The sequence below is a fragment of the Oratosquilla oratoria genome, chromosome 26, assembly GCF_046742065.1.
Source record: "Oratosquilla oratoria isolate Oo_2021 chromosome 26, ASM4674206v1, whole genome shotgun sequence".
NCBI lineage: Eukaryota > Metazoa > Arthropoda > Malacostraca > Stomatopoda > Squillidae > Oratosquilla > Oratosquilla oratoria.
In genome coordinates, this window is record NC_134802.1 from 31,856,870 (window position 1) to 31,882,957 (window position 26,088).

General features: G+C 40.9%; 1 protein-coding gene across 2 annotated transcripts in view; it reads left to right on the top strand.

The window, feature by feature from the left end:
* Window positions 1-24,996, top strand: part of LOC143039439 (uncharacterized) — a 40,079-nt gene extending 15,083 nt beyond the window's left edge. The window contains exons 4-11 of one of the 2 annotated variants that reach the window (XM_076209487.1): window positions 903-1,004; window positions 9,600-9,699; window positions 10,222-10,411; window positions 11,300-11,435; window positions 12,720-13,086; window positions 14,876-15,156; window positions 18,359-18,445; window positions 23,598-24,988. In XM_076209487.1, coding sequence (XP_076065602.1) covers window positions 903-1,004; window positions 9,600-9,699; window positions 10,222-10,411; window positions 11,300-11,435; window positions 12,720-13,086; window positions 14,876-15,156; window positions 18,359-18,445; window positions 23,598-23,759 — 1,425 coding nt within the window. In that variant the 3' untranslated portion in view covers window positions 23,760-24,988. Of the gene's footprint in view, window positions 1-902; window positions 1,005-7,083; window positions 7,709-9,599; window positions 9,700-10,221; window positions 10,412-11,299; window positions 11,436-12,719; window positions 13,087-14,875; window positions 15,157-18,358; window positions 18,446-23,597 lie in introns of those variants that run through there. The other variant, XM_076209486.1, reaches the window with a different exon arrangement.
* The last annotated feature ends 1,092 nt before the right edge of the window (window positions 24,997-26,088 follow it).

The window sequence follows — 26,088 nt, forward strand, 5'->3', positions numbered from 1 at the left end:
ATGGAGTTTGGAAAAAGCAAAAACAGAATAACAGGAGCATATAAATTGGGAGAAGAAGGAATAAAAAAAGTAGAAAATGAGAAGGACCTGGGAGTCATTGTTATGAATAATATGTCACCTGAGAAACATATAAATAAGATTTTTGGAGAAACTTATAATTTAATAAGAACAATCAAAGTTGCATTTACATACCTGGATGAAGAAATGGTGAAGAAAATCCTAATCACCCTGATATGACCAAGATTGGAATATGCAGCAACGATATGGTCACCAAGTACAAAAAAAATGTATAAAAAAACTTGAAAGAATACAAAGAGCAATTACAAAATTGGCACCAACACTCTCAAAACTATCATATGAAGAGAGACTAGAAAAACTTGAACTACAGACACTAGAGCAAAGAAGAGAGAGAGGAGATTTGATAGCTATTTACAGAATCATGAAAGGCATGGAAATTACTGATAGAGAGAATCTGATAAAATGGGATGACAGAAATACAAGAGGACACGGAAATAAAATAAAAAAAGACAGCTATAGAAGAGATTTGAAAAAGAACAGCTTTCCTCACAGAGTAATAAACAGTTGGAACAAGTTAGATGAGAAAGTGGTGTGTGCAAAAACAATACATGAATTTAAAAATAGTTTAGATAAAATGAGATATGAAGACGGGACCCCACGAGCATAGCTCCCCTTCCCATAAAATACAACTAGGTAAATACACACACACACACACACACACAGTTCAAGATTTTAAGAAAAAACTTGATGCTGAAAGATACAAAGACGGGTCACCACGAGCATAGCTCCCTTCCCGTATAATACAGCTAGGTAAATACACATATAATGCTACTAATAATGAAATTGCATTGTTGTAATCAAAAGTGGTATTTCTTGTTCATCAGGTATGGGATCTTATGGCTGGTCAGAAGGTGTTTGAGCAGGAACAATACAACCAGTTCACCTACCATGACTCCAAGTCCTTTTTTCATCAATTTGAAGCTGAGGTGAGTGACTGCAAAGTGAAGCTGCTTTTTGAATGTTTACCTTTATTGGCACTATTCACAGAGAGTGGTGGTCTTGGAGGACAAATGTCAGAAAAGATCATCCCTTAGCTGCCTGTGTGGTACACCCTTGGACAATACCCCATTCTGCTAGAATGCTCAACCTGTACAACTCCTGGCAGCAACCTCCTACTCTCCTACTTCTCTTCTTAGAAAATAATCACACTGCACCTGAAACAACATCCCTCCATAATTTGCTAAAGAGACTGGAATCTTTTCCAAACTATATTAAAACTGTCTAACATGACACATTAATATCCACAAAGCTTAAGAATTGTGTACACTCGTATATGCTTTTGACTTCAAAAGTCCATCTTTCATTAACAAGCTATATGAATCGTTAGTTCGTCCACATTTGGAATATGCGGTTTCCGTATGGTCACCGAATCTCATTAAAACATTGACAGATTGGAAAATGTACAACGGCGAGACACAAAATTATTCCAAATATCAAAAATAAATCATACGAAAATCAACTAAAACATATGAATCTGTTTTCCCTAAAAAAGCGTAGACTCAGAGGTGACTTGATACTTTAAGATTCTAAAGGGAATTGACAACATCAGAAGTGACAAAATTATTACACTGAATGAGAATCCGACAAAAAATAATGGCCTAAAACTGTCAGGAAATAGATTTAATTTGGAAGTGGGTAGAAACAATTTTGCCAACCGTGTAGTAAATGAATGGAATAAACTTCTGCAGAGGGAGTGCAATGTAGTTCAGTTCGAAGCTTTAAGACTCGTTTAGATATATACCTAAACAATATGCTGTAATACCTGCCATTTATTTTATATTATTTGTTTTTTTGTTATTATTTGTCTGTTTATTATTATTTTCTTGATTTTAATTTATTATTATTTATCTGCCAATTTATTACTATTCACTATTTTTCTGTTTGTTTATCGATTAATCATTCCTATTCACTTATTTTGTTTACTATTATTTATGCTGTTATCATTTTTTTTTCGCATCCGACCTAGTTATGGACCAAAAGGTCTACTGTCGGCATGCTCCTCCTTTGTAATCCTTTGTGATCCTTTGCTTGTAAGATCCAAACCAACACAAATTATGTAAAATATCTCGGCAGTAGTGAGGTAATGTACCATGTTGGATGCTTGATGATATACTGACAATTCAGATGATTCACAGTTAACACAGAAAGGCATCACTTTAATATGAGTAATACTGGTAATCACTCAATATATGATACACACAACTTTCACATAAAAAAAGATGTTACTGCAACAGATGGTAATCTACAAATGGCATTACCATATCATGTGCTAGATAGCTTGCACACAATTGAAGTGATCTAGTGGTAATGCATGAAATCACTTTACTTTGGATGATACTGGTAACCACTCAAAATGCGACACATGTAGCAGCACGTTTTGTGAAACAAAATTGGTCACAACTTCATGAAACTGCCATTGCAGATATTAATCAACACATGGTCTATCTATCTAGCTACCTACCAAGAGCCTCTTTCCTCTTATAAAGGATTAAGCCAGCCAAGGCAGACACCCATTCCTATCCATTCTGCTATCCACCACCCACTTGTTTCCCTCACATCTCTGCCCTTGATGGATGAAGGGTCCTCACCATCCCTGGGTCAGAAGTAATACAGCAAAACACAGCACATCTAGAGTAGGGCCTAGTAACCCTTCCTCCTTGTCCCCTAATGTGGAAAATAGAGGAAACAGGGTCAGCCCTTCAGGCTGTGTCAAGATATCATCTATACACAACCATTCTCCACTTACACCTTTCCCCTGCCTTTTCCCTTCCCTGCTCAACAGGCATTCCTCCCTAGCACAGAGCCCCTTTCACCATATCCATCCATCTCATTTTTTGTCATCCCTTCAGTTTCACTCCATCCACGTCTCCCCTTCACGCAACTTTCCACATCAGAAACTGCTTATGTAATAATAATATGTGAATGTTAAAAGAAATAAGCTATCATAACAAGAAAAAGACAGCTTCAGCAACAAGATTATGATATCACAAATAAAAAAAAAAAAACAGGAAAAATTGTTATTAAAAAAAAAAGAGAAAAAAGATGGAGTACAGTAGGAAAAAAAATAAGAAATAAAAACCAGTAACATTAATCCTCCACACAATGATGATGCAGTTGAATTAATACCAAACAAAATGCCATCACCAAAACAATAATGCACTATCATAAAGAAGTATTTCTCCAAAACAAGCTTCAAACACATACATCAGAAAACAAGAAAACCAATAAAAAATATGTAGATAAAACTAGATATAGAAGCTACCCCAACTCTTCTCTAGCAGAGGCACAGAAAATGCCATCAAGAAACAAAAGCTCACGCACAGAGGACCCAGATAAGATAACAGACTACTATCGGAAACATATGGGATCAGTAACAATAAAAGCCCTAACAGATATATGTAACAATTCCGTGTTACACAGTAGCATCCCAGCAATCTAGAAGAGAGCATACATATCCTCATCTTGAAACCAAATAAACCACTAGAGAACACAGCATCTTACATCTCTCCTCTCCATTATCTCGTCTGTGATGATGATATGGTTTAACGTCACAATTCCCACCATCCCCCCTTTTTTTGAGGGGGAGGCTAGGACTGCCCCATACAGAAAACTTTGTGCCATGGTATTTTATGAACCTTGCCCTTGATTCAACTTTACCTGTGGCAGGGTTCAAACTGCCAACCCCTCAACCTTCACTGCAAGTAACAGCACACCAACCCTCGTCCAGCGAGCTTCCTTCTACCATCTAAATTGGTGGAAAGAATCAGAACACTTACATCTATTTCACTAAATTAGTATGGATTCAAAGGCCACTCCATCACACTGTTCACAAACCTTACCCAACAAATATTGGCAGTACAGTAATACTGGTAGTAGATATTATTGAGGCATTTGACAGTCTCTAGACATAACCTGTCTAAAAAGATCATCTATTTATCTAAATGCCAAGTGCGTCTTCCCCTTTATAAGGGAGGTAGCCAAGTCAGAAGTACAGACCCACTCCCACCCATTTCACCCCCATCCACAACCCTTTCCTCCCTCTCATCTTAGCTCCTCATGGATGAAGGGTCATCTCTGTATCCTGCCTACTGCCAAGGTCAGAGGCAGTGCAGCAGGACACAGTACCTCCACAGCAAGGCCGCTTTAATCGGCAATCCTCCCCCTGTCCCCTCATATAGAAGATGGGGGAGAAATCCCTTCATACACAATCATTCTCCACTTACTTGTATCTCCTGCCTTCTTCCTTCATTGCTCAACAGTCATTCCCCTCTTGCTTGAAGCCTTTTTCACACCCATCAAAAATCAAAGAAAATGAAATGTTCAGCAATGACAAAAAATGGTTGACAAACTTTGGAGCTGGCAGAGAATGTAGTGTATCTCAAAACAACTATCTGTTGGGAATCAAAAGATGGTACAATGGAGTCCTCCAAGGTGTAGTACTGTACTGTCAGCAATGCTATTTGATCTATTCACACATGATCTGTCCCACCACAAACCCAGAGCAATATATATAATTTCTCACATATACAGATGACTTAACAATAATATCCTTGCACTGCAACTACAATATATCAGCCAGAAACACATGACTTTACCTCAGTAAGCTAGAATTATGGCTGACTTAAAACATATCTCCATCATCCAGTCTTCAGTGATGTTGCTTACCTCAGATTACCATGAATCTAAAGAACACCCAACAGTCATATTAAATGGTTAACTTCTATAGTTCTACTTTACAAGGGAAGAGGGAAGAAGTAGTGTAGTTGGGAAGGCTTTTAGGAGGGTCTTGATTGAGAGGATTAGGAGAGGAACAGAGGGAGTAATTGGTGATGAACAATGTGGGTTTAGGACAGGTAGGGGTTGCATAGATCAGATTTTTGTGGTAAGACAGATATGTGAGAAAGCTATAGGAAAAGGTAAGGATGTTTTTTTGGCTTTTATGGATCTGGAAAATGCTTATGACAGGGTAGACAAGAAGGCACTGTGGGAGGTATTGTAAATATATGGGATAGGAGGAAAGCTTTTAAGAACAGTCAAGAGTTTTTACAAGAGCAGTAGAGGTAAAGGTGTGACTTTGTCAGGAATGTGTTATGTCACCCTGGCTGTTCAATTTATATATGGATGGGGTGGTGCGAGAGGTGAATGCAAGGGTAGTGGGTCAGGGATTAGAGATGGTTAAAGAAAATGGAGAAAAGTGGGAGATAAGCCAGTTGTTGTTTGCGGACCATACTGCGTATCTAGCAGAATTAAAGGAGGGATTGAGGAAGTTAATGACAGAGTTTGGGAAGGTGTGTGAAAGAAGGAAGTTGAAGATAAATGTGGGTAAAAGTAAGGAGATGAGATGTACAAGGGGAAAAAGTGACAACAGACTGGAAATGAGTATTAAGGGAGAGAGACTGGAGGAAGTGGATAGTTTTAGATACTTGGGTGTGAATGTGGCAGGAAAGGGAGGAGTGGGGGAGGAGGTAGAATGTAGATTGAGAGGAGCGAGTAAATACCTTGGGGGATTAAAAAGTCTAATATGAAATAGACATTTGGAAATGGATACTAAGAGGAGATTGTATGAAGGAGTGATTGTGCTGACATCACTGTATGGGGGAGAAATATGGAACATAAGAGAGGAGGAGTTTGAATGTGTTTGAGATGAGGTGCCTGAGAAGTATGATGGGGGTTACTAGGCTGGATAGCGTGAGAAATGAGGAGGTGAGGAGGAGAATGGGAGTGGAGAGGAGTTGGGAGATAGGGTTGATGAGTGTTTTGATGGTTTGGACACATGGAAAGAATGAGTGAAGAAAGATTAGTAAAAGAGGTGTGGAAGGAGTGAACATGAGGAGTCAACCTAGGATGAGATGGATGGATGGGGTAAAAGGAGCATTGGGAAAGAGAGGAATGCCTGTTGGGGAAGGATGAGAGAGGACAGAAGATAGGGGTGAATGGAGAATAGTTGTGTATAGATGATGCTGTGATGTATGAAGGGAGTGGCTGGGGTATAGAGGGTGAGGTAGTATGTGTGAGAAATAATTTGACTCAGCCCAAAGGGATTTCTCCCCATCTTCTCCTTTTCTGTATGAGTGGAAGGAGAGGGGTGGTTGCAGATTTAATGAAGTGGCCTTGCTGTGGATGTGCTGTGTCTTGCGACACTGCTTCTGACCCAGGGTAGTGGGCAAGGTGCAGGGATGACCTGTCATCCAGGAGGTGCCAAGATAAGAGTTGAGGGGAGTGGAGTAGGTTGGGGATGGAATGGGTGGGAGTGGTTTCTATTCCTTTGTTTTTTGGCTGGCTATCTCCCTTGTAAGGGGGAAAAAGCCTATATATATGTAACTTCTATAGGACAAAAACCCAAAAGTACTTGGCATGACATTTGATTCACACTTAACCTTCATCAGTTACATTAAAGACCTCACAGCTTGAAGGTATAAACTGAACATGTTTGTAACAGTGGCAGACAGGATTTGGACAGCAGAAAAAATGCTATTATTGTATATAAAACAATTGTAAGAGTATGCTTAACTATGTATCCAAAGCTTGGTATCAAACAAGAAAACAAAGACATCCTAGAAGCAACACAAACTAAAGCATTAAGAATAATAACTGGCTGCATTAGAATGATACTAATAGAACATCTATATTCAGCAACCAAAGTCCATCCCATAGAGCAGCACATGAGAATGTTAAGCAGTTTGATGGAAGAGCCCTCACATCCACCTACACCTTCACATCACGTCATATAAACTATACCTAGTAAATGTGGCATGAAAACAACCCCAGCAGTATTTTACAACTTTCCATCCGTACTTTACAATACATCCATATAATAATCACTGTAGCACCTTTTTGATTACATTATCTGGATATTGTTTGTGTGCATTGTGAAACAATGAGGAAGGACCACACAGATAATATGTAGGTGATAATGTCAGCAGGTCAAATTAGTCTGGTGATAAGCATATAAGAGAATCATATTTCAGATATTGATTTGGCATTACTGAATGAGTGTTTGTGAAGGATACAACTCATAATATGGAAGTGAATAATTTGTGAACATATTGGTATTGTGCATAGTATTAAAACACTAAATAACTTCAGGGTTATTTGAGAAGGATTTGCATTCACTGGAGAGGAGCAAATTAAATTGTTCAAGATGCAGAGATCAAAAAGTGACAGTTCTTTAGCTTCTAAAAATGAGGCTTTGGATATTATTGATGGTGCAAAATTCCAGTTTGTTGTAGATGATGTGATCCAGTGGCAGGTAGATGTGGAAGAGAATTCCAAAGATGGAAATGCAAACAGTTTTACCCACACTTGCCATAAAGAGCAAGAGAAATTTGGCACATTCCAGAACTGCGAGTGCACATGCGTGTGTGAAACCTGTAAACCTGTTTATACTATACCTTGCACTGATGCTGGTCCAGATATGAAGACTGCAAAGCATAGGGCAAGACACCACACCATAAGAATGTCACGGGAAAAAAGTTCAAGTATGGATAGTGTACTTAAGTGTGGGGGTTGCTTTCCTCTGCTGTCAGGAACTAGAAGATGGGCAGAGATGCAGAAGAACTGGGAAATTGATGGGAACCTTGAAGGTTCATGGAAGTTTGGCCGCAAGGTCAAAGTCCAGTACTCAGAAATGGTAAATACAAGTACTTATTAATTCAAGATATAAAACAGCACATGAAAAGGATAGGTACAGTTCTACACAAGAGCTGTCAAACCTAACCATCTTTCTCAATGCATTACATAAGCACAGCTAACTGAATTAAACAAGAGAAAAAATCATAGTATTACTCCAACATCTACAGCACCCCTCACAACATGTCCATTAAAAAAACATAGATCACAAAGTAGCCATCACTCCAGCAGAGAAATCCCATCCACAAGCAAGAAATACACTGGCATTACATTCAGTCTATCACCCAGCATTGAAATGGTACTAACACAGAATAGCCCACATACTTTAATTGCCATAGATGGGATCACCACACAAAAGACACACAGTACCTCATCCTGCACTGCTCCACTCTCTCTACCAAGACACCTAACACATTATCTCTTCTAAAGTGACTTATGGGCCAATCTGATGGCCATTGGGGCAGTGGAGTGATTGATGGTACATGTATTATTTCATGTAGTGATACATATACTAAAGACTTTTTTCCCCCTTACAAGGGAGGTAGCCAATGTCAAAAAGGCATAATTCCTCTCCCACTCATTACATCCCCATCCACTCCACTACCATTCACCACCCCTCCCTCCCTCCCTCCCTCTTTTCTTGGCTCCTCATGGATAATGGGTCATCCCTGCATCTTGCCCATTGCCCTGGGTCAGAAGCAATGCAGCAAGACACAGCTAAGCTGCTTCATTTAATTGGTGACCCCTCCCTTTCTGTCCCCTCATGCAGAAAAAGAGAAGATGGGGAGAAATCCCTTCAGGCTGCGTCAAAATATCATTCATGTATAACCACTCCCTCCCCTTTCCCCCCATTTCCTTCATGTATCACAGCATCATTCATACACAACCATTCTCCATTCACCCCTGTCTTCTGTTTTCTCCCTTCCTTCCTCAACAGATATCCTTTATTTCTCCTCCTTTTTTATATGAGAAGAACTGATAGCTGACAACTGCTTTCCTACCTCCTATCTTAATACTACTTTCAGCTGGTGACAGAAACAGTTCTACACAAATACAACACAGACAGTCCAGATTTTCCTCCCAGAGAGATATATGGGAGTTCTTGAGAGCTGTTACTAGTAACTATGGTGCTGCAGGGTTTGCATTAATGAAATTATTATTGATAATAGTAACTGTTGGCCAAGTTTTACTGTGCTTGAAACTTATAGTCTTGCAGTTGCCAGGAGTGGTCCTTGCACCCACAGTACCCTGCTGGAATCTTCAGGCCCTCAGATAGATTTCTCTCAGAATAAACACTGGTTGTCCCAATGTATCAAGCTCATTGTAGGAATGGGGGAAAGAAAAGGGGAACATCTTTTCACTTGCAAAAGGTGGGGTGGGGGGAGATAGTTTAATTTCATAGAAAGATATCCAGGGCCTAGTCTGGAAATAGAAAGTTTCATGGATTCTCCCAACCATCTTGTAGAACCACCATATGCAGCTACTGTTGGTGTCTCTTGGGAAAGAAAGGATGGCTGATGTCTGTTGTGTATTTGTGTGGGTATGTGTATGTTTCACTAATTAGTAGGAAGAGGAGAACAGTTGCTGGTTGTCAGTTTTCATGATGTGAAAAAAAAGGAGGAAAAATGTTTGTTCAAATTGGTGGAGAGATATCTTGAACTCTGTCCAGAGACTGAATACCAGTCCCTTCAGATGGAGTTTAGTGTTGGAGGTAGAAGATTCTCTCAGATTCCTTTCCATAAGACCATCACTTTCAGGTACCTGTTGTTGATACCTAGCCCACTCCCCCCCAGAAAAAAAAAAATAAAGCAAGAAAAATGCTAAAAGATGAAGCACTGAATTGAATGTAGATGTATGGAAGGTAACCTTATAAAATGTACTTCATATTTCAGGATCAGATGATTGGGTTGAATTTTGCTAATGAACAGGAGGCAAAGTTATTCCATTCAGCCATCCAGGAACGAATTGGTGCTAAACAGCGAAAGAAAGAAGGTAAGGGGTAACTAGTGATAAAAATGAGCATTCAATATTTGTATCAAATTGCAGGTTGCAAAGGTAATAGTACAGGGATGCACTTGAGCTTGATGGGGAGTAGCCTCAGAAGGATAATGAAATAGATAAATGAAAAATGAAATGAATAAAAGATAAATGAAATAGTGAAAATATATGCATTTTTCTGTTGAAATAAAGAGGAGATACGAAGAACATTGAAAGTGGTGAAAGCTGGTAAGGTGTCCGGGTGAGATTGGTGTCACATGGAGTGGATTGACTTGTCAGATTGTTAAATGGATGCCTCAGGAAGAGGAGTTTGCCAAAGGACTGGAGGAGTTCTGCTATGCAAAGGAATGAGAGGCAAATATGAGTGTAGTAGCTTTAGAAGGATCAGTCTGTTAAATGTAGTTGGAAAGGTATATGGGATGGTGTTAATCAAAATTATTAGGAAATTAAAAGCATTGAACATGCTTCTCTTATCAGCATCTTGTTGCTCTATGTTTTGTGCTTTTACTTATACAGAACGACGTAGACAACAGCAGCAGCAACAGCAGCAGCACCAGCAGCAGCATTCTCCACTTCCACAACAACAAAAGCCACAGTTCCAGCTGCCTCAAACACAGAATCAGGCATACCAATCCCAGGGAGATCTTGAACCCAACAAAAGCAAAAAGAGTACTAAAGGAAAGAACAAAGGAAGAGCTAAGCTCAGGTAAAACATTCAGGATGTTTTTCTGAATATATTGAAAGGTACATACATATACCAAGGGCTTTTCCCCCTTTACAAGGGAGGTAGCCAAAGTCAAAAGGCATAATTCCATTTCCACTTGTTTCATCCCCACCCACTCCACTCCCATCCATCACCCCTCCCTGGCTCCTCCTGGATGACGGGTCATCCCTGCATCTTGCCCATTGCTCTGGGTCAGAAGCAATGCAGCAAGACACAGTACATCTGTAGCAAGGCTGCTTCATTTATTCAGTGACCCCACCCCCCCTCCATCCCCCTCATGTAGAAACCTCATGTTTATTAAAAGGTAATCATGGAAATTTATATGTACATTTTGCACCATTTCCACACTATATATGTATGTATGGAACTTGGGGATGCAGTTGTACAAGGAAAGAAGTTACAGAGAGTAGATATTTGGTCATTTATTTCATTGTCATTCACGGGTTGTATATGGATGATGTTGTGACTGCATGAGGAGGAATGGGCGGGGGGGTGGGGTAGTATGTGTGAGTAAATTTTGACGCAGCCCGAAGGGATTTCTCCCCGTCCTCGCCTTATATGCAAAGGGGGACGGAGAGGGGGGGTCGCCGATTAAATGAAGCGGCCTTGCTGTGGATGTGCTGTGTCTTGCGACACTGCTTCTGACCCAGGGCGGTGGGCAGGGTGCAGGGATGACCCGTCATCCAGGAGGTGCTCAGATGAGAGGAAAGGTGGGAGGGGTGTGGAGGGTATTTAGGGATGAAATGGGTGGGAGTGTTTTTATGCCTTTCCCTTTTTGGCTACCTCCCTTGGAAGGGGGAAAAAGCCTTGGTATATGTATGTATTCACGGGTTGAATTTTCTTTAATTCATTGTATTATTTCATTTACAGCAAGGATCAGATTGGTATGCCAACTGATTTCAAACATGTTACACATGTTGGATTTGACCCTGACACAGGATTCTCTCAATTCAACACAGGATCCTCACAGTTCACAGATGACAAACTGAAGGTCTTTTTCAATATGGTGAGTGTGTTATAGTGTAACGTATACTGTTATATATTAGTTATATATAGTATTATATGTGTTATATTGAGTGGTTTATATGTGAATATTAAGAAATAGTCATTGACAGTACTATTTTAAGTACTGGAAGCTTGCTGGCTGAATGGGTTAAGGCGTTGTTACTTGTGGTGAAGGTCGACGGGATAGCGGTTCGAATCTTGACACTGGCGAGTTGAACCAAGGGCATGGTTCATTAAATTCCACACTACAAAGTCCTCTGTGAGGGGCACTGTCATAGCCCTCTAATATGGGAGAGTTTGTGATGTTAAACCATATCATTTAATATTTGTTCATAGTTGTGATATATCTTCTTGTGTTGCTTCTGACCCAGCAGTGGGCAGGAGACATTGATGACCCTTTATCCACATGGTTGGGGTTAGGTATATGCCTTGGCTGGCTACCTCTCTTACTAGGGGAGAGGGGAAATATTTATAGCCAAACTGAAATAAACTGGCTTAAAGTATCACTTTATAATTTCTTAGCAAAACCAGTTACCTCATCAACAGAGGGTTCTTGATGATGATGATGATTTGGTTTAACGTCACAAACTACCCCCCTATCGGGAGGCTAGGATGATGCCCCTCACAGAGGACTTTTTAGCTTAGAATTTAAAGAACCATGCCCTTGGTTCAACTTTGCTGGTGGCAGGATTCGAACCACCATCGCCACAGGTAATGATGCCCAAACCCACTTGGCCAGTGAGTTTCCAACAGAAGGTTCTTACTTTGCTATAATGGGCATGGAGGAGCGTCATTTAGGTCAGTGATCCACCCGACCCAACTTGAAACATGGACAAAGGAGTCTAACAAGTGTGCAAGTCGTTGGGCATACTAAACTCGAAGGGGAAATGAAAAGGAAAGGCCTCCTCTAAGTTGGTGATTCATTTGACAACAGGGGTTCATTGGTTAAATTATGGCTGAGCAGGTTAGGGCATTGTTACATGTGGCGAAGGTCGAGAGAATTGTGGTTTGAACCCTGTCACCGGCAAAGTTGAACCAAGGGCATGGTTCATTAAATTCCAAGCTACAAAGTCCTCTGTGAGGGGCACCATCCTAGCCTTCTGATAGGGGGGAGTTTGTGACGTTAAACCATATCATCATCAATCATAACGATTCCAGAGTATATTTGTACATTATTTGACTTGTCATAAGATTTGCATAGTTGAACCCAGGAAGGGCAACAGAACTTTTGTCTTTCAGACACAGAGAATCATCAGTTTTGTAATGATTCTTGTACAATTTCCAGGTGGGTGTCAGCCAGCAACAGCTGTCCGACTCCAGAACACGAGAATTTATTTACGACTTCATAGAGAAGCATGGAGGTATAGAAGCGGCAGTAAGAGAGACGGAAGCCCAACGGAGTCTTTCCACAAACTCATCAAGTGCGTTACCAACACCCCAGAGCAGTGGGTCTCCCGCTGTTACACCACCCACACTACCTTCAAGAAATGCTCCAGTTCGTGCTGGTGCTCCGCCTCCACCACCCAGAACAACTGGTGCCCATCCACCTCTGCCACCCACCTCGGCTCCACCTCTGCCTAGTGCTGCCGCACCTCCTACATCAACATACCACAGGGCTCCAGTTCCTCCGCCACCAGGAGTAGTTTCTGCACGTAAGAAACATCTATTAGTATATATATATATATATATATATATATATATATATATATGTATATATGTATATATATATATATATATATATATATATATATATATATCACATGAAAACCACTGTTGGAGTAAAAAAGACTGGAGACGGGGAATCTATATATTTCGATTGCAAGCTGCAATCCTCTTCAGTAGATACAAAATTGGAATATATACATGTATGCATGTATATACACATATATACATGCATACATACCAAGGGGTTATTCCCCTTTATAAGGGAGGTAGCTAAGTCAAGGCAGTCACCCACTGCCACCCATTCTGCTCCCCTCCATCATCCTCGTTTCCTTCCTGTCTTATTGCTAATAGTGTTTGCCTGGAGTAAATATTGTTACCATTGATTTCTGACGTGAGGCTTTCAGTATTTTGTTTCTGGACTATTGTTTTAATTTGTCTAAGTATGTGTAGGTGAAGAAATATGGCAGGTGTAACAAGGGTGGGTATAATGGGAAATGTGGAAGTGAGGTGGAGAGCAGGGTTGGAAAGAGAGTTGACAAGGTAGATCAGACAGTGCACAATGGTTTAACCTTGTGCAAGAGTAAAGACTAGCAAAAAGAGTACGGAAAGTGGAATTGGATAGAGGGAACTTAAAGTGAAGACCAAGAATAAAGTGGATGGACAGAACAAAGGCAGTATTGGATGCAAGGGGAATGTCTGTTGGGCAAGAAAGTGAGATGGCAAAAGATAGGAGGGAATGGAGGGGTTGTGAAGGGATGAAGAAATGGAATGAACCAAAGGATTATTCTTCTTGTCAGCTATGTAAATTAGGCAGGTCCCTCACAGAAATTTTAGGGGAAGACGCTCCTCTGTAGTGGGTATATGAGTTTTTATTTTTATTTTTTTTTTTTTTTATGAATTTTAAATCTAACAAGAACTTATTTTAACAGTATTTATATTTTAACCATATTTATACTCTTAACCATATATCATGACTCCTCTATATCAATAAATTCAATACTTCTTTGTGCTCAGTGGTCTCCCAACTCCGGCACTCTGCTTTGTGCTGTGAAGTTCATAAATTCACTCATTCAGCTATGATTGCTCGATTGGATGAGTGGGGGAATAACTTGTCATAGAATGAAGCTGTGGAGTTAGTTCAGTTCCAGCTGTCAGGCTTTGGTGTGGAAGTGCTCTAAATTGTTGCATTACTTTTGATCTGAGCCTTGTGGTTGGAGACAGATGACCTTTCTTCCACAAGGCACTAAGATGGGAGGGATAATGAATGGGTTTTGGACAAGTATAGGGTGGTTGTAGGGTGTGTATGCTTTGACTTGAACACTTCTCTTATATAGCGAAGAACCCCTTTTTTACATACATACATACATATACCAAGGCTTTTTCCCCCTTACAAGGGGGGTAGCCAAAAAGAAAAAGGCATAAAATCATTCCCACCCATTCCATCCCTGAATACACTCCACACCCCTCCACCCTCCCTCTTATCTTAGCACCTCCTGAATGACAGGTCATCCCTGCACCTTGTCCACTGCCCTGGGTCAGAAGCAGTGTCGCAAGACACAGCTTTTTACTTTTATATATTTATTTTTTGTTGATGTATATAAAACCAGTGTTATTCAAACATTTTTATCATGACCATACATCATGAAAAAATTTGTCTTCTCTTGCTTTACTCTTTTTGAATTCTGCATCCATCTCTGGCTTTTTCTGCAAACACATGATGTTTTCCATATAATCTGTTTTAATGGCAATGACATTTCTTTTCCTGTTCTACCACAGATTCTCCAGTAAGTCATAAGGCTGCTCCACCACCACCACAATCATCGAGTTTAGGTGCTCCACCACCACCACCGCCGCCTCCTACAAACACTATACCTTCCCATCCTAAGGGTAGGGGGGCCCCACCTCCCCCTCCCCCACCACCACCTTCCTCTTCAGTTCCTCCTCCTCCTCCACCTCCATCCACTATGCCCAAGCAATCCAATGGTCCCGCCCTTCCTACAGTGCCAAGTAACAGGGCTGCGCTAATGGATGAAATCAGAATAGGAGCTAACCTGAAGGTACAGTATCTATTTATTTATCTACCTTAACTATTTATTTATCTATCCATATTTTTATTGTTGATCAATGATGGGTACATGAAGTTGTGGTTCTGGAAGACAGACAATATCAGAGGAAGTCTCCGTGCTTCCCACTTCTAAAACCCGCCCTCCCATCCCAAATTAAGAGACCACCTCTGTCACTGTAGTCCACCCCTTTTAGAGACTTCACCACTGGAATTCGGTTGCTTCTTTCTCTTCAGTCTGTCAGTGTTGGCAGATCCAGTGGTTTTAGTGCTTCATCATATGGCTTCTCTGACAGACTGGGAACCAGTTGTTGTTGTTGTTGTTGTCGTTCCCTAGACTGTCTGTCCGAGCAGTCCCGTCTCCCCAAGGAAGGCCACAGCCGAAACTGGGTTTTCCCACAAATCCTTTATAGAGTGTATGTTGTGTTGTTTACGTGCATGATTGTGTATAATGCAGTCTTCCATTATGTGTTGTATGGTATGGGGTGAAGTGTTACATCCTGGGCAGCTGTTCACAACACGGTCGTCCAGCCTCTTCTGGTAGCTTAGAAGTGCTGGGTGGTGACCGCATCGCAGTCTGGCCAAGTGGACTCTGTCCTTTCGTGGGAGAGAGGATTCAGAAGGGTGGATATCAGGGGGTCTGGCATGCAGCAGTGTGTTGTCTTTCAGTGTGTTAATGGAGCGGTGAGTGATATGATTATGAATATGTTTCCGGAGGCTGGTATTTGGTGGTTGTGGAGGAAGAGAAGAGATTATCTGTGGGTAATAAAGGTCTTTGGGTGTAGTTTTAATGTTTCTTGGTGTGTGGGTGTTCTGCTATGTAGTGTAGCGGGTGTGATGTGTTTGTGGTGGCTGCAGCAAGTGTTTGTGTGCCTCTCATGTCGAGGTGGTCCTTGACTTTGAGGACTTTTGTTTCATGGTGTAAATGGTCTGTAGGTGTTGTATTTGTGCAGCCTGTAATTGTTTTGAGGGCTTTGTTTTGTATGATTTGAAGGGTGTTGTGGTGTGTCTCACTGAGATTAGGAGCCCATGCAGGACTCGCATAATTCATCACTGAGCGTATGCATTGTTTGTATATTGTTATATTAGTTTCTTTGTTTTGTCCAAATGTTGTTCCAGTGATTGACTTAAGTGCGTTAAGTCTAGGTGTGCATTTGTTTTTTATGTTTGTGAGGTGTTGTTTGAAAGACATGGATGTATCGTATGTTACACCAAGAATTTTCGGTGTGTTTGTGTGTGGTATTAGAGTGTTGTTGATGTAGAGATGAGGTATGTATTTGTGTTCTTTTGTCCAGTTGGTGAGAAGTGTTGCTGTAGATTTGGTTGGAGCTATTTTGAGTCTGTTTGTGATGAACCATGTGTTGAGTGTGTCAAGGTAAGGCTGGATTATTTCTGCAGCTTTGTCTGTGTTACGATGTGTGCATGTGATTGTTATGTCATCTGCGTAGGAAGAGATTTGTATTTCTGAGGTGTCTGGTGTGGGTAAGTCATGCATGTATAGATTAAATAATGTGGGGGATAGAACTGAGCCCTGTGGTACTCCGTTCTTAATGTTTCTGATGTGCGATGATTGGCCATTATATGACACATGAGCATTCCTGCCTGCCAGATAATTGGCCAGCCATCTTTTGGTGTTATTGTGCATGTCTGTGTTATATATTTTATTTGTTAGGTTGTGGCGGGGGATAGCATCAAAAGCTTTACTAATGTCCAATGTTATAAGAAGTGTTCTGTGGTGGGGCCTATCTGAATTGATGCCATCTAAAATTCTTTGTGTGAGGTTTGTCAGAAGAGTGTTTGTGGAGTGTAGTGGCCTAAAACCGTGTTGTGAGTCAGCAAGGGGAATATATGGTGTGACAAGTTTAAGTATTAGGCGTTCAATGACTTTAGAGGGGATGCAGAGAAGTGTGATTGGGCGGTGCGATGTTGGGATTGTTGGGTCTTTGTTCGGTTTTGGAATGGTGATTATTTTACCATGCTTCCAGATGTCGGGTATAGTGTTGTGTGAATAGCTGTAGTTTGCAATGTTTGTGAGTGCGTGTATACCTTGTGGTCCAATGTGTTTTAGGTGGATGTTGCTTATGTTATCAGGGCCACAGGCAGATGAGTGCTTGAGATTATGCATTATGAGTTTTGTCTGACTGTCTATGAAGGGTGTATAGTCTGAGTCTGTGGGGAAGTCTTTCTTACGTCGAATGGTGCGTCGGTCGTCAGGGTGAGATGTAAGATGGCTCGTCTGTGCAAAATGACATATGAGTGCGTTTGCTTGTTGTCTGTTTGAGGGTAGATTATCTGTTGTTGTGATTATTGCTGCGTGAGAGCGTGTAGTGTTAGTGTTGGATAGTGTGATGCTGTTGAGTGTTTTGTACAATTTGCTGGTGTTTGTTTTGTGATCAAGTGTATTGATAAAGTTTTGCCAATTTTGTGTTTTTTGTTCATGTATTTTATTGGCAATCACAGTGTTTAGTGTTTGTATTTGGTCTGCTATGTTTTGAGGGATAGGTGTGGGGGTATCGTGTTTAAGTGTGTCACGTTGTCTGATGAGGCCTTGAATTTCTGGTGTGAAGTTGGGGTTGTGTGATTTTCTGTTGCCTCTAGGGATGTATCTCTTGTCTGCGTTTTGTATGATTGTATTAAAAGCGTGCACAGCATTGTTTATGTTTGTGATTGGTGTACTGTTAAGTGTTTCAAAATGTTGTTCTGTCTCTTCAGTAAAAGCTTCCCAGTTAGCTCTCTTGTAATTGGTGTAAGTGTGTCTGTGGCCAGCTGGGGTGCATCTTGTTTTGGTGGTGATGATGATTGGAAGGTGGTCAGAGCCAAGGGCTCCGACCACTCTCCATGATGTTGTTGGGGTTAGGCAGGGGGAGCAAAAGGTGATATCAGGAGAGGAGGGAGTGTAGAGGGCTTGGTATGGGATATGTGTATGATTATGCGTGTCGTTCATGATAGTCAATGAGTCGAATTGAGTCTGTATATCAAGCCCTCTGTCTGTGACTGGGAACCAGTTTAGTTGGTCTCCTGTGGTTGAAGTCTGTACTAAGATTGTACATACATACATAAACCAAAGGCTTTTTCCCCCTTACACAGGGGGTAGCCAAAAAGAAAAAGGCATAGAAACCACTCCCACCCATTCCATTCCCTATATGTTTAACTAAGATTGTATAGATATATAATGAAATTTGTTCTTTGATTTGCAGAAAGTTTCTCCAATTGAGCAGACAGCCCCAGTGGATTCACACGACAAGTTGCTCTCAGAAATTCGAGAGGGGATTCAACTTAAAGCTGTAAGTGTTTCATAATGGAAGTGCACATATTCATGGCTGACTCAGTATGTGTTGCTGAAAACCCTTTGAATTGCTTTAACTCATTCAGTATGATAATGTATCCTGGATTTTATCATACATATACCAATACAGTGAGTCCTCCTTATACAGTAATTCTTTATCCACTAAATTCACAGTTACAGTATTTGGTAATTACTACCCTCGATTCTATTTACGGTAAGAAAAATTCACAGATACAGTATCCGCTAGGTATTTTAAAGAGGAAAGAGCAGGGAGAATGTACGTCTGCCATATCCTATTATTACATGTTATAATGGGTTTGGTATATGGTAATTTCAATTTGCAGTAAGGTTTTCAGGAACGCATATGTAGTGTATAACGAGGACTTACTGTAACTTTTTCCCTCTTACAAGGGAGGTAGCCAAAATCAAAGGCATAAATCCACTCCCACCCATTTCATCCTCTCATACTCCACTCCCATTCACCACCCCTCCCTCCCTCTTTTCTTGGCTCCTCCTGGATGACAGGTCATTCCAGCATCTTGCCCACTGCACTGGTCAAAAACAGTGTAGCAAGACACAGCATGTCCACAGCAAGGCTGCTTCATTTAATCAGTGACCCCCCCCCCCCTTCTCCTCTCCGTCACTAATGCAAAAAAAATTTGTTTAGCTAAGGGAGGTACTGTAGCAGAGATTTAGACCAACCTGTCAGTGTCACTCCTCTTGTTGGGGTCTGTGAGCTGCTCTGAGCAGTGCCTTGGTACATACATACATACATACATACATATACCAAGGCTTTTTCCCCCTTCCAAAGGAGGTAGCCAAAAAGGGAAAGGCATAAAAACATTCCCACCCATTTCATCCCCAAATACACTCCACACACCTCCCACCCTCCCTCTCATCTGAGCACCTCCTGGATGATGGGTCATCCCTGCACCCTGCCCACTGCCCTGGGTCAGAAGCAGTGTCGCAAGACACAGCACATCCACAGCAAGGCCGCTTCATTTAATCGGCGACCCCCCCTCTCCGTCCCCCCTTGCATATAAGGAGAGGACGGGGAGAAATCCCTTCGGGCTGCGTCAAAATTTACTCACACATACTACCCCACCCCCCACCCCCCCCACCCATTCCTCCTCACACAATCACAACATCATCCATATACAACCATTCTCCATTCACCTCTGTCTTCCGTCCTCTCCCTTCCTTCCTCAACAGACATTCCCCTCTTCCCCAAAGCCCCCTTCACCCCATCCATCCACCTCACCATAGGACGTCCCCTCATGTTCACTCCCTCCACATCTGCCTTCCATACCTCTTTTACTAGTCTTTCTTCACTCATTCTTTCCATGTGTCCAAACCATCCTAATATTCTTTCATCAACCCTATCTCCCAAATCCTTTTTCACCCCTGTTCTCCTCCTCACCTCCTCATTTCTCACTCTATCCAGCCTAGTAACCCCCACCATACTTCTCAGACACCTCATCTCAAACACATTCAAACTCCTTCTCTCTTCTTCTCTTATGTTCCACGTTTCTGCCCCATACAGTGCTGTTGGCACAATCACTCCTTCATACAGTCTCCTCTTCGCATCCATTCCCAAATGTCTATTCCTCATTACACTCTTTAATCCACCAAGGCATTTACTCGCTTCTCTCAATCTACATTCTACCTCCACCTTCACTCCACCTTTTCCTGCTACACTTGCACCCAAGTATCTAAAACTATCCACTTCCTCCAGTCGCTCTCCCTTAATGTTCACTTCCAGTCTACTGCCACTTTCACACCTTGTACATCTCATCACCTTACTCTTACCCACATTTATCTTTAGCTTTCTTCTATCACATACTCTCCCAAACTCTGCCACCAGCTTCCTCAATCCCTCCTCTGACCCTGCCACAAGCGCAGTGTCGTCCGCAAACAACAGCTGGCTCACCTCCCACTTTTCTCCATTTTCTTTAACCATCTCCAATCCCTGACCCACTATCCTAGCATTCACCTCTCGCACCACCCCATCCATGTATAAGTTGAACAGCCAGGGCGACATAATGCATCCTTGACGAAGTCCCACCTTTACTTCAAACCACTCACTCTCTCCATTTCTAATCCTGACACAAGCTCTACTACTCTCATAAAAACTCTTGACAGCTCCCAAAAGCTTTCCTCCTATCCCATAAATCTGCATAACCTCCCACAGTGCCTTTCTGTCTACCCTATCATAAGCCTTTTCCAGATCCATAAAAGCCCAAAAAACATCCTTCCCCTTTCCTATAGCTTTCTCACATATCTGTCTTACCACAAAGATCTGATCTACACAACCTCTACCTGTCCTAAATCCACACTGTTCCTCACCAATTACTCCTTCTGTTCCTCTCCTAATCCTCTCAATTAAGATCCTCCCATAAGCCTTCCCTACTACACTTAACAGCCATCTTTTGGTGTTATTGTGCATGTCTGTGTTATATATTTTATTTGTTAGGTTGTGGCGGGGGATAGCATCAAAAGCTTTACTAATGTCCAATGTTATAAGAAGTGTTCTGTGGTGGGGCCTATCTGAATTGATGCCATCTAAAATTCTTTGTGTGAGGTTTGTCAGAAGAGTGTTTGTGGAGTGTAGTGGCCTAAAGCCGTGTTGTGAGTCAGCAAGGGGAATATATGGTGTGACAAGTTTAAGTATTAGGCGTTCAATGACTTTAGAGGGGGTGCAGAGAAGTGTGATTGGGCGGTGCGATGTTGGGGTTGTTGGGTCTTTGTTCGGTTTTGGAATGGTGATTATTTTACCATGCTTCCAGATGTCGGGTATAGTGTTGTGTGAATAGCTGTAGTTTGCAATGTTTGTGAGTGCGTGTATACCTTGAATGCTCATGTGTCATATAATGGCCAATCATCGCACATCAGAAACATCAAGAACGGAGTACCACAGGGCTCAGTTCTATCCCCCACATTATTTAATCTATACATGCATGACTTACCCACGCCAGACACCTCAGAAATACAAATCTCTTCCTACGCAGACGACATAACAATCACATGCACACATTGTAACACAGACAAAGCTGCAGAAATAATCCAGCCTTACCTTGACACACTCAACACATGGTTCATCACAAACAGACTCAAAATAGCTCCAACCAAATCTACAGCAACACTTCTCACCAACTGGACAAAAGAACACAAATACATACCTCATCTCTACATCAACAACACTCTAATACCACACACACAAACACACCGAAAATTCTTGGTGTAACATACGATACATCCATGTCTTTCAAACAACACCTCACAAACATAAAAAACAAATGCACACCTAGACTTAACGCACTTAAGTCAATCACAGGAACAACATTTGGACAAAACAAAGAAACTAATATAACAATATACAAACAATGCATACGCTCAGTGATGAATTATGCGAGTCCTGCATGGGCTCCTAATCTCAGTGAGACACACCACAACACCCTTCAAATCATACAAAACAAAGCCCTAAAAACAATTACAGGCTGCACAAATACATCACCTACAGACCATTTACACCATGAAACAAAAGTCCTCAAAGTCAAGGACCACCTCGACATGAGAGGCACACAAACACTTGCTGCAGCCACCACAAACACATCACACCCGCTACACTACATAGCAGAACACCCACACACACCAAGAAACATTAAAACTACACCCAAAGACCTTTATTACGCACAGATACTCTCTTCTCTTCCTCCACAACCACCAAATACCAGCCTCCGGAAACATATTCATAATCATATCACTCACCGCTCCATTAACACACTGAAAGACAACACACTGCTGCATGCCAGACCCCCTGATATCCACCCTGATATCCAAGCAGTCCCGTCTCCCCAAGGAAGGCCACAGCCGAAACTGGGTTTTCCCACAAATCCTTTATAGAGTGTATGTTGTGTTGTTTGCGTGCATGATTGTGTATAATGCAGTCTTCCATTATGTGTTGTATGGTATGGGGTGAAGTGTTACATCCTGGGCAGCTGTTCACAACACGGTCGTCCAGCCTCTTCTGGTAGCTTAGAAGTGCTGGGTGGTGACCGCATCGCAGTCTGGCCAAGTGGACTCTGTCCTTTCGTGGGAGAGAGGATTCAGAAGGGTGGATATCAGGGGGTCTGGCATGCAGCAGTGTGTTGTCTTTCAGTGTGTTAATGGAGCGGTGAGTGATATGATTATGAATATGTTTCCGGAGGCTGGTATTTGGTGGTTGTGGAGGAAGAGAAGAGATTATCTGTGGGTAATAAAGGTCTTTGGGTGTAGTTTTAATGTTTCTTGGTGTGTGTGGGTGTTCTGCTATGTAGTGTAGCGGGTGTGATGTGTTTGTGGTGGCTGCAGCAAGTGTTTGTGTGCCTTTCATGTCGAGGTGGTCCTTGACTTTGAGGACTTTTGTTTCATGGTGTAAATGGTCTGTAGGTGTTGTATTTGTGCAGCCTGTAATTGTTTTGAGGGCTTTGTTTTGTATGATTTGAAGGGTGTTGTGGTGTGTCTCACTGAGATTAGGAGCCCATGCAGGACTCGCATAATTCATCACTGAGCGTATGCATTGTTTGTATATTGTTATATTAGTTTCTTTGTTTTGTCCAAATGTTGTTCCAGTGATTGACTTAAGTGCGTTAAGTCTAGGTGTGCATTTGTTTTTTATGTTTGTGAGGTGTTGTTTGAAAGACATGGATGTATCGTATGTTTCACCAAGAATTTTCGGTGTGTTTGTGTGTGGTATTAGAGTGTTGTTGATGTAGAGATGAGGTATGTATTTGTGTTCTTTTTTCCAGTTGGTGAGAAGTGTTGCTGTAGATTTGGTTGGAGCTATTTTGAGTCTGTTTGTGATGAACCATCTGGAAAGTAGTGGTGCATAATGGATGCTATGCTCTTTTATTTAGTTGAGGTTGAAAACCTCGAGTCATTAACTACAAAGCAGAATGGATAGAACCAATTCGTATGATGCCCCATGTCTCTCGTGACTGGGATTTGTAAGAGGTTGGCAAACTCCTCTTTACAACTTGATCTTCAAATGCTAAGATGCAGGGTGAATTTTTGAGGATAAAAAGTATGCCATGGATTTTACGAAAATTAAAATCTGATAGTCCAGTATGATTTTGCTCTTTTTAACTTGTCTTTTTACCTGTATATTTCAGGTGTCAGAGACACAGCGTGATGCACCACTGAAGATGGAAGAAACTGGTGGCATGGCTCTTCTATTAGCAAAAGCCCTGGAGGACAGAGCCAAGTTTATTCAGAATGAATCTGACTCTGACGCAACTAGTGATAACTCTGATGATGAAGATTGGGAATATTGAAAGTAGACCAGATAATTCCACTAGCAAAGAATGTAGCATGTTTGTTTTTATATTTGAGTATATAGATATATATATATATATGAATATATTATATATATTTTTTCTGATTTAGGGAATGTGGAGACAATATATTGTGTGGGTGTGGAGTTTTTCCCAACCAAAAGGTTGATATTGTTATGGAGGCTTCTGATAAGTTAAGAAGCACTAGAGTGAATTTGTATGTACGAAATTATTATAGAAGCTCCTCTTGACCATTGAAGCACTAGTGAATTCTCATGATGTATGAAAATATTGTCGTATTTTTTTTTACACGACGACTTGTGAAGGACTAGACGAACTCCCATTAAACTCTAGAAACTTCTCTTGACTTGTGGACCACTAGGGTGAATTTTTGTGAGCCATGAACTACTGTAGTAGTTTTCTCATGATATTTTAAGTACTAGTGAAATCTCTTGTGTACAACTAGTATTTTCCTTTGACTTAGTGAAATCCCTTGTATGAAACTATTACATTTTCATCTTTTGACTAGTGAATCTTTACAAGGAATTTTTGTGATTTATGAAACTGCTGTAGTAGTTTCTTCAAGATGCTTTTAAGTAAATACAGTGTAAGTTTTCTCTAGTGCTTCACAAGTCTAAACTTGTTAAAGCAGAGCTTTGCTGAGAGAAGCTACCACAGTAGTTTCATACAAGAAAGTTTACTCAAGTTTATAAATGTCCTCTAGTCTGTTCTGTAAATTCTTGAGTGTATGATGGGGGGAGGGCTATGCATGTAACAGAATGATGGAGTGAAATTGGCTTCGGTTTTCAGGCCTTCTGTGAAGGTGGTGTGCCTTGCTGCATTGCTTTTGACCTGAACAGTGGGCATGGTGGGGGGGGGGAGGTCAAGTATGGACCTTCACTTGCAAGGAGCTAAGGTAAAATGGACAATGAATAGGTGTTGGATGGATGAAGGGTAGGTGTTTGCCTCACTGGGCCACCCCCTTACAAGGAACCCCCCCACCCCACAAAAAAAAAAAAGGGAGGGAGGGATGGTGAATGGGAGTGGAGTATGTGGAGATGAAATGGGTAGGAGTGGATTTATGCCTTTGACTTTGGCTACCTCCTTTGTAATGGGGAAAAAGCCCTTGGTATATGTACTATATGTATGATATACATACATACACACATAGCTAGGTAAATAAATACACACATATATATATATATATATATATATATATATATATATATATATATATAAATATATATATATATATATATATATATATATATATATATATATACATATATATATATATATATAGATACCTATGTATATATATGAATATATATATATATATATATATATATATATATATATACATAAATAAATGATATATATAAATAAATACATTATGTGGAAGAAAGATCAGGGGAAGCAGATTGAGTGATTGAATATATATATAATTGTTTACCTAAATGTAATATACAGGAAAGGAGCAATATTCATGGGGTCCTCTCTTACTCTGCAATTTATCATACATGTCTTCAAAAGCTAGTGTGTGTTTGTGTGCATGCATGTGTGTACATATATACAGTCATCCCTTATCATGTATAGCTTTGTAAATACATGGATTATCACAGGGAAGAGTATAGATGGTTTTGAATACATATGAGTCACCACAGGGAAGGATATACTCTACATGATACAGAACAGCCATAGGTTACTGCCAAGATTCAGTCACTCTGGTTTGTCACCCCATACACTGCAAACGATCTGCCACAACATCCACATTCTTCCTCTCCTTTTATCTCCCTGTGACCCTGCCTGTTTTATCACCAAGAGTACATTTTCTTGCCCTGTTTATTATCAGTAATGACACACATTACAATATAAAGGACAGTGCAAGTACAGAAGAAGTAGGGGATGTGGTTATTCACAAAACATTTACTTTTGTTGTTGGCGTTGGTGAAGATGTGGAGACAGGAGTAGGGAGCAGGGACAAGTGGAGTGAGAGTCCACCTAATTTCATAGTACAGTATGTTGTACTTTACTGTACATTATTCAGTTTGTAGCTCTTTTTTTTTTGTTTAATATTGAATAAAGTGTTTATGAACATGTTCATAGGATTTTTCTTTACTTAAATAGGGAAATTGGGAACCAGGGGTGTTTTTAGGGGAAGGCAGCAAAATTACATGGATTTTCAATATAAATAGATGTCTCTGTTACCTAACTCCTGTGTATGTTAAGGGATGACTGTATACACTTACACACACATACACATATACTCACACACGCATGAAAAAAAAAAAGATAAGCAAAGTTTAGATAGTAAGATTTTTCCTGTTGC